This window comes from Sceloporus occidentalis, unplaced genomic scaffold (genome assembly GCF_023333645.1).
Source record: "Sceloporus occidentalis isolate IW3139 unplaced genomic scaffold, rSceOcc1.0.p SCAF_40, whole genome shotgun sequence".
In the NCBI taxonomy this organism is placed as follows: domain Eukaryota; kingdom Metazoa; phylum Chordata; class Lepidosauria; order Squamata; family Phrynosomatidae; genus Sceloporus; species Sceloporus occidentalis.
The window spans coordinates 6424901-6442879 of record NW_028317020.1 but is presented as its reverse complement, the minus strand read 5'-3'; the positions used below and the strand labels follow the sequence as shown (position 1 = coordinate 6442879).

General features: G+C 42.9%; 1 protein-coding gene and 2 non-coding genes across 3 annotated transcripts; all 3 read left to right on the top strand.

Moving 5' to 3' along the window:
- The first annotated feature begins 10660 nt into the window (after nucleotides 1-10660).
- Nucleotides 10661-12991, top strand: RPLP0 (ribosomal protein lateral stalk subunit P0). The gene is made up of 7 exons (XM_089489534.1): nucleotides 10661-10752; nucleotides 10896-11071; nucleotides 11164-11251; nucleotides 11334-11480; nucleotides 12004-12189; nucleotides 12282-12422; nucleotides 12835-12991. Exons 1-7 carry the CDS (start codon nucleotides 10699-10701, stop codon nucleotides 12988-12990), a joined length of 948 nt encoding a protein of 315 aa, XP_089345660.1. The 5' UTR covers nucleotides 10661-10698; the 3' UTR covers nucleotide 12991.
- A 330-nt stretch (nucleotides 12992-13321) lies between these two features.
- Nucleotides 13322-13450, top strand: LOC149290263 (small nucleolar RNA SNORA13). The gene has a single exon (XR_016277247.1). It is a non-coding gene; the product is annotated as a small nucleolar RNA SNORA13 (small nucleolar RNA).
- An 825-nt stretch (nucleotides 13451-14275) lies between these two features.
- On the top strand, nucleotides 14276-14409 carry LOC149290262 (small nucleolar RNA SNORA13). Its single transcript, XR_016277251.1, has one exon. It is a non-coding gene; the product is annotated as a small nucleolar RNA SNORA13 (small nucleolar RNA).
- The last annotated feature ends 3570 nt before the right edge of the window (nucleotides 14410-17979 follow it).

Here is a 17979-nt window from a genome sequence, read left to right as displayed (position 1 = left end):
AAAGATCTATGCACTGTATCCATACATTTCAAACTTGCCTGGGTGGGTGTGAGCAGCTGTTCTCAGGGGAGTGGGTTATTCAGAATGGTTACTCAATATCTGGAAGATTACTGGGGAGGGAGTGTTGTAAGAATCTACAACTTTACATTGCGTTATCAGATGCTCCTGTAAGGGTCAGAGCACCTGAACAAGTCCTTGCTTCATGGAGAGATCTCATACCTGCTAGCATAAGACCCATCGTGGGAAATAACCCTGATCCTCCCTCTTTTGGTATACAAGGCAGCCACTTACATGGCACTTACCGCTGGTATTGTGGGCTGCTAAGCATACCTTACTAGCGAGAGAATCCTCAACTATGCATGAAATGAAGGGTCTTGTGTTTGGGAAAACCCGACGTACAGTTTTTGTATTTAGAAAGAAGCGGGAGTGGGGTTTGCACGTTTTGACGGGGTTCTACAGCTTTGGTTATTTTGGGGAGAAGCTGCATGGCTTTGTTTGGGGATTGAAGCAATAACGATTTTCGTACTGACAGTTACTGGTAACTTGTCTCCTGAGTAGTGAGTAGCTGATCTCTCACTCATTTTTCTTATCATAAATACAGCATTTCTTGCCTTTTTAAATGAGTGCAGGACGGCATGGTTTAACACGTTTCCTCCAATTTGATAACTTTTTTATATAAATATATAAGCATATATACGTAAAATACGTTTAAAACAATCATCCAATCTGAATGGAGTCTAGCTTTATATTTTTTTTGTCTTTTTGCTTTAATTAAACCCAGCTAACACTGCAGTATTTTTTAGTGTGGAATTACTGTATTAACACATTTTGATAATTTTGTTAATTTAAAGACTATATTGCAAGTTTCAATCAATCATGGATTTTAATGGCAGAATACTTTGCGGCTGTCCTGGTCTGTAAATGGTATTTTCTGTCATTCGGCTACCAATGATATTTTTAGAGGACCTATATTTTTCCGTTGTAAAATTCAGTTTTACAATTTGAGATTGGACTTGTGTACGATATTGTGCCAATAATTTTAAAGGAAAAGTATTAGAAAAGTAATAGAAGTCGAAAAGCATTTTGCATTGCCTGTGGTTTTGCAATAACGGTTAAACGAGGTGACAATGTGTAAGTATTTGATCCACCATATACTTATTTGTCCTCTGCCTGATTCTTCTGACTTCTTTCCCAGAACCATGTTCTTTGGCCAAAGGCGATAGCTGGCATCGAATATTTTGACCGCAGGAGTAATGAAAGTATTGTTGGCACCATAACAGAAATATGTGGCCATAAGTGATTTTGCATGCCTGCCCATTGTGTCTCCTGAAAACAAAGGCAGTTTATATGTCATCTTCTTATAATAAGGTGTTACTTTCCTTTTAAGGGCTTTGTATTAACATAGGGGTTTTTTTGTTATGGTTTTGTTTGATTTTTAGTCCCCCCCCCCCCCCCCCAGCATTTGCTTTTTGGAAAAATAAAACAAAAAAAGTTACTCTTTAGAGATGCCAAAGATAACACAAGGTCACTGTGTCAAAGCTGCCTTGGTCTAGCAGTATGTTGCTTGACACACACTTTTGTGTGTTTTTGTTTTATTAATAAAAAATGATTTAAATATATATATACACAAATATTATTGGGAAAAAAAAGACTTCTGTTTACTGCTTTTTAGCCAAGTCCCACTCGTTGATTTCAACACTCCTTCTGCTATTTTTTTGGTCTCGCAATCATGATGCATTCAAAATACAGAAATTATTTGTGTTAAAGGGACAGGCACTCCTTTTACACAGGATGAAATTCAGCTTCATATTTGAAGATGTAGTTTTAATCATGTTGATGGTGGCAAAGAGTAGTGTTTTGTGGCTGGCTTTCAACATACTGCATTCACTGCCTTCTCTACCTGTTGTCACACATAGGGACTGCTTGTACTTGCATATATACCTCTACAAGTCCAATCACCTAAAACAAACAAAACAAACGTATGCTTATTGACATTCAAGCGTGGAAGATCGCGATGGACATTTTAGGTAACATTTTTCCAAGAATGCAGCCGGGTAAACATTAGGCTGGACTGTCTGGGAATTAATTTGAAGCCATTGATGTACTGGATGAAGGAAAGCATGACTACTTTTCAATACATCTAAACTAATTGAAAGAGCATTTCAGTCACTTAAGCATATTCCCACTACACTATATGTGCTATAGTAAGTGTCAGTTCCCTTTAAATGGGGTGATTGCTCCTTCCAGACTATATATTTTTTGGTATATATAAACCACTTGGCCATTTTGCTGCTTCTTTATGGATAATACTCGTACCATATTTATAGTTGCACCATCTAAACAGCTTGCGCTGTTAATAGTCAAAGAGCCAACACTGGTAAGATTCTCCAGCAAGGAGGGCCGAGCTGGCCCTGGGTAATACATAATTCAATGTGAAGAGACTGAAGAAAACTCGCTGATTTAACTATGCATTATGCAGTGACAACCAAGCTCTTTCTGGTTGGCCCTTCACAATGTATTGTGAAAGCAAGTAGTTTCACAAATCAATGGAACTCTCCTGTTAACTTTGCCTTTTGTGAATAGACCCAAATATCAAGGGGTGTGATTGGGGAATGTGAAGCTTAACACTTAAGTGCTGTGTGGCAGCAGGTAAAACTCCAGCTTTTGTGGTCTGCAAAATTATTTTATGCATTTAATTTGCATTGTAATGACAAATCATTTTTTTGTAATTTGACTTTGATGTTTTTCTTCTTTGACAATGGCAATACAATTTACAATGATCTTGTTTTGTGTTTTTTATGAAATAAATGAAACAATTGTATTTGTCCAAAAGTTACATGTGTGGTTTCCTTTTGAAATATATTGAGTTAATTTAGAAATATGTCTCACTTGAATCTGAAGCCTGGTACATTCTGGGGTGTATTAACTAAATGGAGCTTCCAGGAGAGTTGTGGTTTCAACGCCCTCCCTTCACTGTTTGTTGGTACTGAGTTGTACATTTCACAGGACAAAGATCTAACTGCAGCAGAGGTTCAATGGGGTTCAACCTTCAGATTGTGAAGTTTAAACCTCAACTCTTTTGATTAGACAGAGGGGTTCAGACCTCTGTGCAAATGTGTGGAAAGTACTTCCATTGATTTCAATGAGACCACGTTCACTTCCATTGATTTCAATGAGAGCACTTTCCTGCCACTGGTTGTTTAAGCAGCCAGTCAGTGACTAGAAAGGTAGGACTATGGTGGAGAAGTGTCCGTTAAGTTTTAATTTATTTTTTTTGTAAGCATGCTTATCATATTGCATAGTATACATTATTCTATAGTGGGAGTGAAACTATATTGTCCCTTTTTAAGTGTTCCTTTAAATGTTAGTAGTCGTATGTAACCACTACAGTGTGAGAAGATGGAGTCGGCGACACCTAACAGCAGGAATGACCTGTAGTAGTTGGAAGGAGGGCAGCTAATTGGTTAGTTGGCGTACACGTCCCTGAAAAGGTGGGTCTTAAAGGGGGACACTTCACTCACCATGCACTTTAATGCATATGATAGCTCTGTGGTCCCTTTAAATTTTAAGTGTTGGGCAAATGCATGGGGTTTTCACAAAATTCCCAGTATGCATATGGCCCGTTCCCCAGTATTTTGCAATGCAAGATATGTATTTGGCTGAACACATCTCCATGAACTAGATATCCTTACTGCCAATCAGCTCCAGGCTTGGTGAATTCTGTGGGTGTAAAGACCCCTGTGCGCATACATTCCCATTGATTTCTATTCCAGGGACATCAAAAAGTGGTATTGTGGCAGGAATAAGGCCTTGAGTGAGACTGTTAGTGATTGTGTTCTTTAAGCAAGCTGAGGACCCACTTGCAACAGTCTCAGACAGTGACCTGTTCCCTATTCAAGATCAGTCTATTCCTAGCAAACCACAAACTGTCCTCAACAGGCATTAGGCACAAGGCTTTTCCAATTGCATCCACCATTTGAGTTCCTGGAAAAAGTCCATACAGAGTGGTAGGAGAGTCTTTGAATAAATTTTCCAAGAATCTCTGCGAAGCCGGTACAAAGTAACTCTGCCAGAACAAATGTAGTGAAGTCTCTGTATCTGCACAGCTCCCGAGGATGCATGGATGTCCCTATGGGAAGGCCTCTGAACTGCCACCTTATATGTCCTTGGTCAATCTGCTTGATGGCACATAAGTTAATACAGTCAGTGCCGTGGCATCAATGAGCTTATTGGCTCCAATGAGTTTATTAATCTAACTACGAGAACTCAGGTCTGTTTCCGCTCCCTTACCAGGTAAAACTAGGATGCGTTTCGGTTGTAATGGATAGAGCTGTCCCACTTGTTCCATTTCAGGCTGCTCCAGACGAGGACATTTTTTTCTTTTGATGTGATTTAATTCAGAAGCCTAAGGTATCATGCTTTACTGTAAAGGGTGCTAGTGAATCACAAGCCCCTAATACTCATGGCTTAAGGGTTTTGGGGGTAGTGAACAGTGGCGGGGGTTATACTTTTCACATGCTAGGGCAATGGGATGTAAGGGTTTTTAATAGTTTTTTTTTGCAATATGCATAGCGATCAGGCATTCCTTATGTAACAGCTTACCCGTGCTCATGCTGGCAGTCGTTACAAGTGATCGGTTTAAAAAGAAGCCAGCGAAGGTGGCTTCTGCTGACAGGAGGGTGTCCAGGCTGTTAAAACTAGACTTGGGCACCAGGGGGCTCTTCGTGTTCGTCTTCGTGCTCGTCTTCGGGGGAAAAAAAAACTTCATATTCTGCGAATATTCGCCTGGTCCTGTCTTCTCTTCGGGCGAATATTCGTGGACATTCTTCGTGTTCGTTTTTTCTTTGTTTTCCCCGGTTAAGGGGTTAATACGGGGTTAAAGCCGCTCTGGCGCCAGGAGTTTAAATGTCCGTATGAGCAACTCTATTGGTCGTCAGCAGCCCCCTGCTGGCGACCAATAGGGTCGCCCATACAGACTGCTAAACTCCTGGTGCCGTAACTTGTCCAGCAGATCCCGCTGGTCTCCATGTTCTAGCTTTTATTAACTGATAGAACAGGGAGACCAGTGGGATCTGCCGGGTAAATTGCAGCATTGGGATTTTAAAAGTCTGTACGAGCGACTCTGTTGGTTGCTCGTACAGACTTTTAGGCTCCTGGTGCTGTAACTTACCCGGCACATCCCACTGGTTTCCCTGTTCTATCAGTTAAATGTCCGTACGAGTGACCAATAAAGTCGCTCGTACGGACATTTAACTAATTGAACAGGGAGGGAGACCAGTGGCATCTGCAGGGTAAGTTATAGCATTGGGGTTTTAAAAGTCTGCACGACTCTGTTGGTCGCTCGTGCAGACTTTTAAAACCCCAATGCTGCAACTTACCCGTCACATCCCACTGGTCTCCCTGTTCTATTCACTTTAATAAGTTGCTCGTACGGACATTTAACTAATTGAACAGGAAGGGAGACCAGTGGCATCTGCAGGGTAAGTTGCAGCATTAGGGTTTTAAAACCTCAATGCTGCAACTTACCCGGCACATCCCACTGGTCTCCCTCCCTGTTCAATTAGTTAGTCTGTGCCGGGTTAAATGTCTGTACGAGCGACCAATAAAGTCGCTTGTACGGACATTTAACTAATTGAACAGGGAGGGAGACCAGTGGGATGTGCCGGGTAAGTTGCAGCATTGGGGTTTTAAAACCCCAATGCTGCAACTTACCCTGCAGATGCCACTGGAAATCCATAGGTTCGCTGTCAGGGGTTAACTTACAAAGACCGTGCGAGTGAGCCTATTGGTCACCTGCAGGGTCTTCCTCTGGCATCAACCAATTGGTTGATGCCAGAAGAGGTCCCTGTAGGCGACCAATAGGCTCATTCGCACTGCCCTGTAACCCGTGACGGCGAACCTGCGGATTTCCACTTCTATGAACTGCCGCGATGACAAGGTAAGTTAGAAGGGGGGGGGGGGGAATGGTAGACGAAGACAATCACGAAGATCTTCGTGGTGTGTGTCTTCGTCTTCGCCTACGTTTTACCGCCACCGTCTTCTCTTCGGCGTGTCTTCGGAACAAACATGAAAACGCACTCTTCGGCCATGTTTGCCAGGATGTTAGCATGTGTGTCTGGGTATTTTAGTATGGGACGATGTGTCTTTGGGTATGTTAAGTGAAAGTGTGTGTATGTTAGTATGTAAACACATGCATTTGGGTTTGTTGGTGAGAGTGTGTATGTAAACTGGTGTGTGAACATCTGTCTTTGGGAATGTTAGCATGTGTGTCGGGATATGTTAGTGTGTGAACATTTGTCTTTGGGTATATTAGTATGTGTGTGTCTGGTTGTGTTCGTTTGAGTATCTGGATATGTTTGTGTGGGTGTCTGAGTGTGTATATTAGTTTGTGTGTGTTAGTGTTGAGTGTCTGGATGTGTGTGTTAGAGCGAGTGCCCCTCCCAAGGTCATGCTCTGGATCCACCTCTGGCTCCGCCACGGAGCAGTAAGACTGACGCCTCGCGCTCCCACCACAGGACCTCAGCAAGGTCAGTGATGGGGGGGAAAAAGGGAGATAGAGATATAGGTACTAAGAAAGATAGTGTGTAATCTGGGTGCTGGGCAAGTTGTATGTGTCTGATCTGGGTGCAAGGGCTGGCCTTTGGGGTGGGTGACCTGTGATCTATGCATACAACGGAGGCACTCACTACGCAGGAGAAGTGGTGTATTTTGGTTTTGTGCTGCCCTATGCAAGACTAAACTCGAGCACCCCCCTAATCTAAAATTGGCCCACCCTTCCTGCCAAGACCACACCCCTTCCTGATTAAGACCCGCTGCCTCTGTAAACTCCACCTGTTCCTTTCTGTACATTAAAAGTGGATACCGAGTGCCGACTTCTCTTTAAATAAAATAATGAAAAGTGTAAATTCAACCCTGGCTGGAACTATTTACCACCTTTTACTCCATGACTTGCTCATTCCCTTTTATTTGCTTGCTGTAACACTATTGTAACACTATTGTATAGCGCTATTGATTATGTTACCACATTAGACAAAAGAAAGCTGATAATAAAGGGATTTATCCTCACTGGCAGGGATAATGGGTTTAGGAAACATACAATTGGCATGTATTTAAAAGGGTAAAACAATGTGCTATTGCTAATTACCAGCAACTTGTTGTGGCAGCGCTGCTCAGGATTCATTCAAGGCATACAGCGACGTGACACCTCGTTGTCTGCATGTGGGAGACAATCCGGTGGCAAACGCAGTGAGTTTCAATTGGATCCTGCGGCGCCACCCACAAGAAATCGCGGGGGCACGCGCCATTGGCTGGAACACTTACAGTGGGCGTTCGATGGGCGTTTGGGGCAGCGTTTTCTGTCGCCCCCCCCCCCCCCCTGAAATGTGCTGCCCAAGGCGGTTGCCTTATTTGCCTCTCTGCAGATACAGCACTGCGCAGGAGGGCGGGTCATGTGTATGATGGGTGGAGCCAAAGGGGCGGCAAAATGAGGTGTTGCCTATGGTGACAAAAATCTTTGCACCAGCCCTGCTCTAGATTGTAAGCTCGTTTGAGCAGGAGCCTCCTCACCTCTTGCTTCTGTAAGTTGAATTATGATATTTATTCATTCCTATGTCCTTTCCAACCATTGTTATTATTATTGTAGGGCTGAAACAACGAATCGATAAAATCGATAATAATCGATAACGGAAATCGTTGTCGACGATTTCCGTTATCGATTAATCGAGTGATCGATTCGTTGTTGGCTCCTTTTACTTACCTCCGCGAGCGTTCCCTGCTTCCGCTACACGCTCTGCACTGCGTGACGGATGTGACGCGTTCCGGAGGTAAGTATTCTTCATGTCTGTGCGAATCACTCTGTGCGAGTGGCTCCGTTCGCACAGAGCGATTCGCTCTGTGCGAGTGGCTCCGTTCGCACAGAGCGGTTCGCTCTGTGCGAGTGGCTCCGTTCGCACAGAGCGGTTCGCTCTGTGCGAGTGGCTCCGTTCGCACAGAGCGGTTCGCTCTGTGCGAGTGGCTCCTTTCACACAGAGCGATTCGCGGGGGTGGGGGTGGGGTTTCAGGGGATGCAGGGCAGAGTGGGGGTGGGGGGGCAGGCCAGGGTAGGAGACTGAGTGCAGGGCAGAGTGGGGGTGGGGGTGCAGGGCAGAGTGGGGGTGGGGATGCAGGGCAGGGTGTGAGTGTGGGGGCAGGGCAGGAGACTGGGTGCCGGGCAGAGTGGGGGTGGGGGTGCAGGGCAGAGTGGGAGACTGGGTGCAGGGCAGAGTGGGGGTGTGGATGCAGGGCAGGGTGTGAGTGTGGGTGCAGGGCAGAGTGGGTGCAGGGTGTGAGTGTGGGGGCAGGGCAGAATGTGGGGGCAGGGCTGGGTGCAGGGCAGAGTTGGAGACTGGGTGCAGGGGCACAGTGGAAAGTGCTGGGTGCAAAGTGCCAGGGCTGGGTGCAAAGTGCCAGGGCTGGGTGCAAAGTGCCAGGGCTGGGTGCAAAGTTCTGGGTGCAAAGTGCCAGGGCTGGGTGCAAAGTGCTGAGTGCAAAGTGCTGGGTGCAAAGTGCCAGGGCTGGGGCAAAGTGCTGAGTGCTGGGTGCAAAGTGCCAGGGCTGGGTGCAAAGTGCCGGGTGCAAAGTGCCAGGGGTGGGGCAAAGTGCTGGGTGCAAAGTGCCAGGGCTGGGTGCAAAGTGCCGGGTGCAAAGTGCTGGGTGCAAAGTGCCAGGGGTGGGGCAAAGTGCTGGGTGCAAAGTGCTGGGTGCAAAGTGCTGGGTGCAAAGTGCTGGGTGCTGGGTGCAAAGTACCAGGGCTGGGGCAAAGTTTCTTGAACAGTAATAGTCCACCTCTTTTCAGAATGTTTGGGGTTATTTTGTTTCATAAATATTGTGTTTGGGTTTTTGTACTTTGAAAATATTGTTTTTTTATTACATCATAACAAAATAAGAATGTTAATGTAAATTTTAAGTTGTTTTTTAACATCCAGTTCATTAAATTATTTTAAATAAACTAAAAATTTGCATATTGATTAATCGAAAAAATAATCGGCCAACTAATCGATTATTAAAATAATCGTTAGTTGCAGCCCTATATTATTGTTTTATATAGCACCATCAAATTCCGTAGCACTGTGCAATGGGTAATAATTGTGACTTTTACGGCACTAAAATCTAGAACATTGGGATGTACGTATCTGCCAAGCATTTGGGATATGCATACAAAAGGGACACATTGGAGGTATGGTGATTATTTTTGGAATGCTAATTACAATGCCCTGACTTTTTTTATGCACCTCTAATATGACTGGAAAAACTCTCCCGGCGAACCCAACTATTTTAATGGTTTCCTGATGGATAGCTTGTAATTTGTTTTAAGAGAGTAAAACCAAATGCAAAACTGTAAAATAGTGTAGTCATTTTTACTGCAAGACGTCTTTGGTGTGTATTACACGCATCTTCACCATGGTGGCGCTCTCCACAGTAGTCGACGATACAGTGTAGGATCCTTTTCCTTTAAAGAAATGGGCCAGATTGTGTGTGACATGACGTGTATCCAATCGTAAGCCTCAGCTTCACGAGCAGCAACCAATGAAAGTTGCTACCGCCTTTCCCCGTACACGCTGATTGGCTGCATTTCAGTCATATAAAATTCGCCTTCTCTTCGTGCGCTCCCTTTTACCTCCCGGAGCCCTTGTGAGAGGTACGTGCGTGCGTTGGTTCGGGAGTCTAAGCCCAAATAAGAGGCGCTCTGTTTCTGTACTTTGATCCCGGCATAAATTCAGATTTTTACGCAGGGTGTCTCGTTTACACACGAATGTGCGAAGCCTTTCGTCCCTTTAGTGTTATGTGGCACATGTACTGTGACTTTAGCGTGGTCCTGCTCGCCATCTTTGCCGGGAGCGTGTGCTCCTATCGTACAACCTTTTATAATCTTCCGGGTTTATAGCTTTCAAAGTAACTGGGCCTTACCGCTAAGACTCTATTCCATGTGCGTGAATAGTCCATTGAGGATTTGTATTGTCCGGCAATGGGCCCGGGGACACTAACATACACTCGAACCGGAACATTGTAGTATATGTGACTAAATGTACTGCAGCGGAATGTGTAACATGCGCAATATGGCCCGCTTCTGACAGCTCGCTATTAACTACACTATGAAAGAGAGTCTGTTCTGCAACATCACATCAGCCTATATACTGAAGCACTTATTCATTCACCGTTCTACTAAGCTTGTGTTGGGGAGACGCCATTAAAAAGAATTGCTTCAAGCCTCTGTGACTATTTGGACTGTGGATTAGTTTACTGGGTGCCTCGAACACATTACCTTTATATAGCGCCAGCAGATTCTGTAGCGCTGTTATAATCAGTGAGATAATTTAAAGTCACACACAATAACAAACTGGTAGAAATGAAAGAGGGCCCTGTTCTGGTGAGCTTACAATCTAGTTGGTGGTTGAAAAAGTAGGAGAGGACTGCTTGGATGGGGCTGAGTTGATAGGATGATCTGTCAAAGTTGTTGATCGTTCTGGCTTGATTAGGATGATGGCTGAGATTGTTAGGAAGAAAGGTTGTACGCTTCCCAAAAAAGAGGGTTTTCAGAGAGCAAAGCATTTGATCAAGCTGATATGTTTTGTTAACTAGTCTGTCACTTTATATTTTTTTTATTCAGGAATATCCTGTCTTTAAACCCTTTTTGAGGCAATCCTTGGAAGCACTGACAAGATGCCCAGGGAAGACAGGGCTACGTGGAAGTCCAACTACTTTCTGAAAATCATTGTAAGTTTTGGGGATTTGTGAGAGTTGACGTTGCGTGTATTCGTAGATATCTAGTATGTATGTGTTGCTGAGCAAATTGCTTTCAATGTCTTGAGTAAATATTAAGAGTTCCTTTTGTCTCAAATGATTTTTCTTTACTCTAGCAATTGCTGGATGATTTTCCAAAATGCTTCATCGTGGGGGCGGACAACGTTGGTTCCAAACAAATGCAACAGATCCGTATGTCCCTGCGTGGAAAAGCTGTTGTGCTGATGGGCAAGAACACCATGATGCGCAAAGCTATCCGTGGTCACCTGGAGAATAACCCTGCTCTGGAAAAGTGAGTGCAAGCTTGTGGCCGGTGCCGAGCTCATTTTGGCGTTTACGTGTTCTAATGTGCGACCTATATACATATAAACTTTTCCTCTCCAGGCTGCTCCCTCACATCAAGGGAAACGTTGGCTTTGTTTTTACAAAGGAGGATCTTGCAGAAGTTAGAGACATGTTGTTGGCTAACAAGGTGAGGTGTTTTTTTGTTTTGTTTTCTTATGTAATATTTTGCGGAAGTAAATAAACTATAATTACCAGATATTTTTCCCTAGGTGCCTGCCTCTGCTCGTGCTGGAGCCATTGCTCCTTGCGGGGTCACTGTGCCAGCCCAGAACACTGGCTTAGGCCCTGAGAAGACCTCCTTCTTCCAGGCTTTGGGAATCACCACGAAAATCTCCAGAGGCACCATTGAAATCTTGGTGAGTGCAGGCTTTGCTAAAGATCAGTTTTAAGTAATACACATGGGTGTTAGCCAAACTTATAAAGGAACCACCTCTCTAAATAGTGGCAAATTAGATCTCTTTGAACCTGGGTACTGAAAACTTTAGATGTGAAACCTGGACGGCTCACCTCGTTTATAAGGCTGCGCGGTTCATAAGAACTGGGAATGTAACGTATTCTTGGGAGGTGAATGCTCATTAAAGGTGATGAAGAGGCTTCGGTTATCATGTAACCTTAAAAGGATTGTACCCCATTGTGAAATGCCAGTCTCTTTATGGTGCGAGTTGATTGTGTACAAGGCAGGCTGCTTATTTACCTTCAATGCATTGCAGCTAATATTACTGGGCATTTGCCTGTGACCTCACACAAATATTCACGAACACTTAAATTCATTTGGATTTGTTTTTGGAGCAATTCTCCTTGGTCATCATATAGTGTGTACTGCATAAACCAGTGGAATAAGTATGAGTTTGTTTAAATCGGCTGTATTATCTCTTCTAGAGTGATGTGCAATTGATTAAGACCGGAGACAAAGTGGGTGCCAGCGAAGCCACTCTCTTGAACATGTTGAACATTTCACCCTTCTCCTTTGGGTTAATCATCCAGCAAGTTTATGACAATGGCAGCATATATAACCCAGAGGTGCTGGACATCACAGAGGAGGCCCTGCATGCTCGTTTCCTTGAGGTAATGCCATATTTCTTTCAAGGCAAATATACATTTTCTATATAAAAAGAGAAGGTGTTAAGCATTTTTCAATGTATTCTTTCCTCCTGTAGGGTGTTCGCAATGTGGCAAGTGTCTGTCTTCAGATTGGCTATCCCACTATTGCTTCAGTTCCTCACTCCGTCATTAATGGCTACAAGAGGGTTCTGGCTGTTGCGGTGGAAACAGACTACAGCTTTCCATTGGCTGAGAAGGTAAGGCAAAATGCATTTGTGGAGGCTACTGTGTCCTGCTGTAATGTTAGTAGTGTATGGACTAATGGAGTAGGTTGCTGGAAGCACTGGGGTCATTTAGGAAAACATTTTGTTTCACTAGCAAACTTTTTTTCAGGGTATAGGTAAACTTACCCTATAAGGTAGACAACATGGCATCTTTCACAGTCCAAAACTGATATTGGTAAATGGTTAACATGCTACAGTTGAGATACCAGTCCAGGTGATTATTATACTGTGGCCTGTTGGTGCCTCAAAATTCGTGTAGACTAGTAATAAAATGGTCTTTTAGCTAACCAGTGCCTGCAGAACATTTTCTGATGTGGCTAATAACAGCATTTTTTATGTATTTTAATATATTTATTGAGGGTAATTGGATTCTATATTTTTTCAGGTCAAGGCTTTCTTGGCAGATCCATCAGCCTTCGTTGTTGCTGCTGCCCCGGTTACAGAATCGGCTTCTACGCCAGCTGCTGCTGCACCTGCAAAGGAGGAAAAGGAAGAGTCCGAAGAATCAGATGATGATATGGGCTTTGGTCTCTTTGACTAAGTTCTCAAATGTGGCTTGCTCCATCTTAACAATAAAAAAAAAAAATTACATTTGAGTCTGTGTTTGTGATCTTTGACAATAACTCTTGAAAATGTATTTTACAAATGGCATGATGGTGTTACCTTTTTGAGGCTGGTATTTTTATAATTTAGGTTGTGCTAACATTCTTTCTGTTAAGGGGATGCCTTCAGTAGCTGTCTTGATCTTTGCATATAGACTTAGATATCGGACAGTGTAATGTGAAATCAGTCGCTGCACGTTTAGAAACAAAGGTAATTTTTTTTTTTTTTTCTTTGTCATTTTGTAAATCATGCTTGTTTCTGGTGTGACGTGCCTTTGTGTTGCTCATTCATTTTTAAGTGGTGAATGTGGTGTCTGAAAAGGCATATATAAATTCCATGTGTGGCCTTAGTAAGGATTTCAGTGGAATTTCCTTGGGTGGCTTGCATCTGGAACAGTGACTCTTGTAGGAACTATTGTCCTTTGGCCAAGTTATACAGGATTTTATACATTTCATAGTAGTGTGAGGATAGTAGTACAGTACTCAGAGGCCCTAGTGCTGCTAGTCTACCTGCAGCGTTCCACATAGAGCAGTTTGTTAAACGTATGATCATTGAAAAGCGTAATTCTCTCCCACTGATGACTCTATAGTTGTCCTTTAATTACCATCTTGCCTATGATCTATTTTCATGGAGAGATTGTGTCTTCTTTACACCCAATGCATATAGAGAGTAGGCTATAATGGAATAACTGGCACATAATGGTAGGCAAGAGGTTTGGCTGAAAAGCCAAAGTTCCTGCTTAGAATGATCTTGTGTTGCTGAATTTATTTCTACCAGATACATGGAAAAGGGACTGCTGGCAGAAGAAAGCATGCAACAAAGGTAACTACCTTATTTGTGTAACACTTCTGTTTATTTAAGTAGAAGAGGCTGCATTTATGATAAATCTGCTTTGTAGTATATAGCGCTAGGCTGGATGGGGGCCAGAACTACACAGACGCCAATGACGTCTTTCAGGCAACAATCTTTTTAGTAGCTGTTATCCTTTTTATTTTTTAAAGAGTAACTGGAACATTCTCTTGGATAGCTAAATATGACAATGTTATAAGCATAATGTGGACTTGTGGAAGACATTCCTATATTAATCTGCATTCAATGTACTTGTACAATATAAATGTAAATCGTTCAAGTAATTTGTTATCGCTGGGGCTGTATAGGCAGTGTTTATGGAAACTGTCCTGTTGTAGTGAACTATGTGATATGGACTATAAAAAATGTACCTTTGCCTTTGTGTTACCCATTTATTGTATTAAGTCATGAATGTGGTGTCAAAAAAGGCAGACATTATTTGTCCTTGCGATCCAAGGTGCCTCTTGCTTTATTTGTGCCTTGGACACAGGTGAACGAGGAAACACTTAACCATTCTAAGTCTGGGGAGCAGTTAAATCCAAGTGATAAAATTACAAATGCACTTCATGAGTTGGCACTCTGGGGCAATACAATGTAAAGTTTCTTTAACATTTTTTCTTTCTTCTCCTGAAGGTGCAGCATCGGCTTGTAATCTTATGGACTTTGGTTATCGCTTTCTGCCCCATCTTTAATGGTAATAAAGCTTTTACAAAAACATGTAAAAAGTGGTTTTTCACATTAGGTTGATAACATAAGGTGTTTTTTTTGTCAAGGCTAGATTTGTCAGCTGGCTACATATTCTACCGGTTTTGAGAAGTTGCTTAAGTTATACAAGAAACGCTACAAGGACAAAATAATTGGGACACCAGACCATTACACTAGCTGGGAAATTGCATTCTAAATACATAGACATTAATATATAGTTCTTTGCAGCTATAGCAGATTCCACTTTTCTGGGAAGGTTTTCCACAAGATTTTGGAGCTTCTGTGGGAATGTTTGCCCATTCATTCAGTAGAGCATGTATGAGGTCTGGCACTGATGTTGGATGAGAGGCCATTTCAGTTCATCCCAAAGGTGTCTGATGGGGTTGAGGTCAGGACTGTGTGCAGGCCAGTCAAGTTATTCACACCAAACTTGTGAAACCATGTCTAAATGTCTTGGTATGCTGAAGCATTAAGGTTTCCCTTAAGTAGGGGGCCCAACCCCTGAAAAACTGCCCCATGTCATTATCCCTCCTCCATCAAACTTTCCAGTTGGCACAATGCAGTCAGGCAGGTAAAGTTCTCCTGGCATCCGCCAAACCCAGACTTGCCCATCAGACTGTCAGAGAATCGTGATTCGTCACGCCACAGAACACATTTTCACTGCTCCAGAGTCCAGTGGCGGCGTGCTTTATACCACATGATCTGACGCTTGTCTTTGTACTTGGTGATGTGAGCCTTGCATGCAGCTGCTTGGCCATGGAAGCCCATTCTATGAAGCTCCTGCCGCAGGTTTTGTGCTGATATTAATACCAGTGGAAGATTGGAACTCTTCGGTTATGGAATCAGTAGAGTGTTGGCAACTTTTACCACCATGCGTCTCAGCACTCGGTGACCCAGCTTGTTGCTGTTCCTTAACGCTTCCACTTTCCAATAATACCAGTTACTTGACTGTAGAATATCTGGCAGAAGTAAAATTTTGCGAAATGACTTATTGTGAAGGTGGTATCCTATCACAGTAACATGCTGGAATTTAATGAGCTCTTCAGAATGACCCTGTTTTTTCCAAATGTTTATAAATGCAGACTGCGTGGCTAGGTACTTGATTTTATACACCTGTGACAATGGGTCTGTTTGACACACCTGAATTTGATAATTAAGAGGTTTGTCCCAATACTTGTGTCCATATAGTGTAAGTGGGGATTGAGAACGATCAAGTTAAACACTATATTAATATGGCAATGGCAGCTGGAAACATAGGGGGCTATGTAGATATAGGAATGGGCAAGAGCACAAGGAATTAAAATGCTTCTGGGAAAGAGGTACTCTGTTAAGTAATAAAACTCTTGATGGTAAGAAACGAGTAGGAATAAGCAGCAGGGGTGGGCTGACCGAGGGGTCCAGATCCTTGAAACTGGGTCCTGGTATATAGTATTAAACAGGTTATATATACAAAATCTACCTAAGCCACAATTGCTCCTTTTAACACACCTATTTACCTAAACAATATGCTTATAGAATGGTGTTTCTGGATAATAAAAAGACTGGCAGCAGCTCTCGTAAAAAAATCGTTATCATGGGACAATAAAGTGACTTTGAAATAACACACAAGCATACAATCAGGTAGTTTAGAAGTGAGTGTTAGTCTGTGTTATGTGTATGTATACTGCGGTGCTCTACTGTCCTGAAAGCCACAAACGTAATATAGTATCAGCAGATTCCATATCGCTACCAGAAGGGGACGGTGAAAACTACCAAGATTAACACTAAAGCATCCGCTGGCTCCTTTGCTGACTCTAACGTGCAGAAACAAGTCCAATTGGTTTTAATAGGAGATCTTTCCTGTTGATAATTGGCAATTTATTTTGTGCCAGGTTTGGTTGTGTTGAAGCAGCCAATTGCCGGCAGGAAAGTACTCGACTTGAAATTAATGGCAGCTCTTTCTGCGTATTTGCATGGCAGTCGATTTAATCCCCCTATTTAACCTCTCATGCAAGCCACCAATGGAGCATTTAGCTAAATGCATCTTCTGCAATCCAAACGGCTGAATGCGGGGAAGGATACCAAATGCATAGTGGATTCCACCAACGCACTTAACATAGTAATTTGGGTTGAGAAAAAAACACTAGTCCATCAACTTCAACCTTGCTGTTGACCCTGAAGAAGGCAAAGGTCCCAATTGTGCCTCAAAAAAAAGGGGGAAAAATCCTTAATTGAAAAATGAATCTGATTCTTCACTAGATCAACAAACTAATGAATCCAGTAAACTAACCATTTATATCCCTGTATATCCTCCTTTGCTAACAGTCATCTACCCAATATTTAAAGGCATCTATCGATGACATCTGTGAGTCCTACATGTAGCTGCAATGTTAATGCATGTCAAAAAGGATATGAATTTGGGTTGGTTCCAGAGTGAATGTGCTCAGACAGGGGAGCCTTAACTTTTCAATCTGTTCTGGCTCGGACCTCCCACGGCAATAAGTTTACTAATCCTATAATTGATGCAATAAAAACTGCTTCCAAGACGTCACTCGTGCTGTGCCATAGCTCTGGAGCTCACTTTCACCAAACTTCCAGAAAAGAAGAAAAATCTCAAAACTCATGTCTTCAGAGAAATTTAGAATCCGCAAGTGCAAGTCTCACATGCAGGACTATCCCCCCCCCCTTTCTCCATGCCCTATTCTCTCTAGATTAAAAACTTCCGACATCCATCTACAGCACTATCTCTCTCCTTTCGCTATGTCCTACATTTCTCTATACCCTATTCTCTCTAGATTGTAAACTTGCGAGCAGCACCCTGTCTACCTAATCTATAGGTACAGTCTTGGTGTCAGTACCTGTTTTGTCATACCCCTTGAATGGGTATATTGTAAGAAGTGCTGCGTAAATTGGCACCATGTGAATAACTCAATATCAAAGCCACTTAATATCCAAGGGAAGCCCTGCTTCTATTCACTAAAGCAAAACTGTCCCACTTTGTCCATTTTAACGTTGGAAGGCATGTGGTACGACTGAAAGCCGACAATCACTTTTTTTGTAAACCAACCAAAATATAATGCGAGGATCCGAGAAACTAATAATCTATGAAGCAGGGCCTCCAGCAAGATAGCGAACACCGGAAGTGATGTCATTATAACGTAAGTCCGGGGAAAATGGAACATATCTAATATCGACACCTCGCTTATATCAATACAAACTCTCCTGCCGTGAGGCAACGTTACATAACTAATTAAAAATTGTGATGAGAGCGGAAAAATAGGTTTTCCATGTACCACAACCACAACTTATAGCAGCGACTCCTATCTCTAGTGCTTCAAACTCTGAAAACTTTACTCTGCTGTAAATTAAGAATACGCAGCGGAAGCTCGTCACA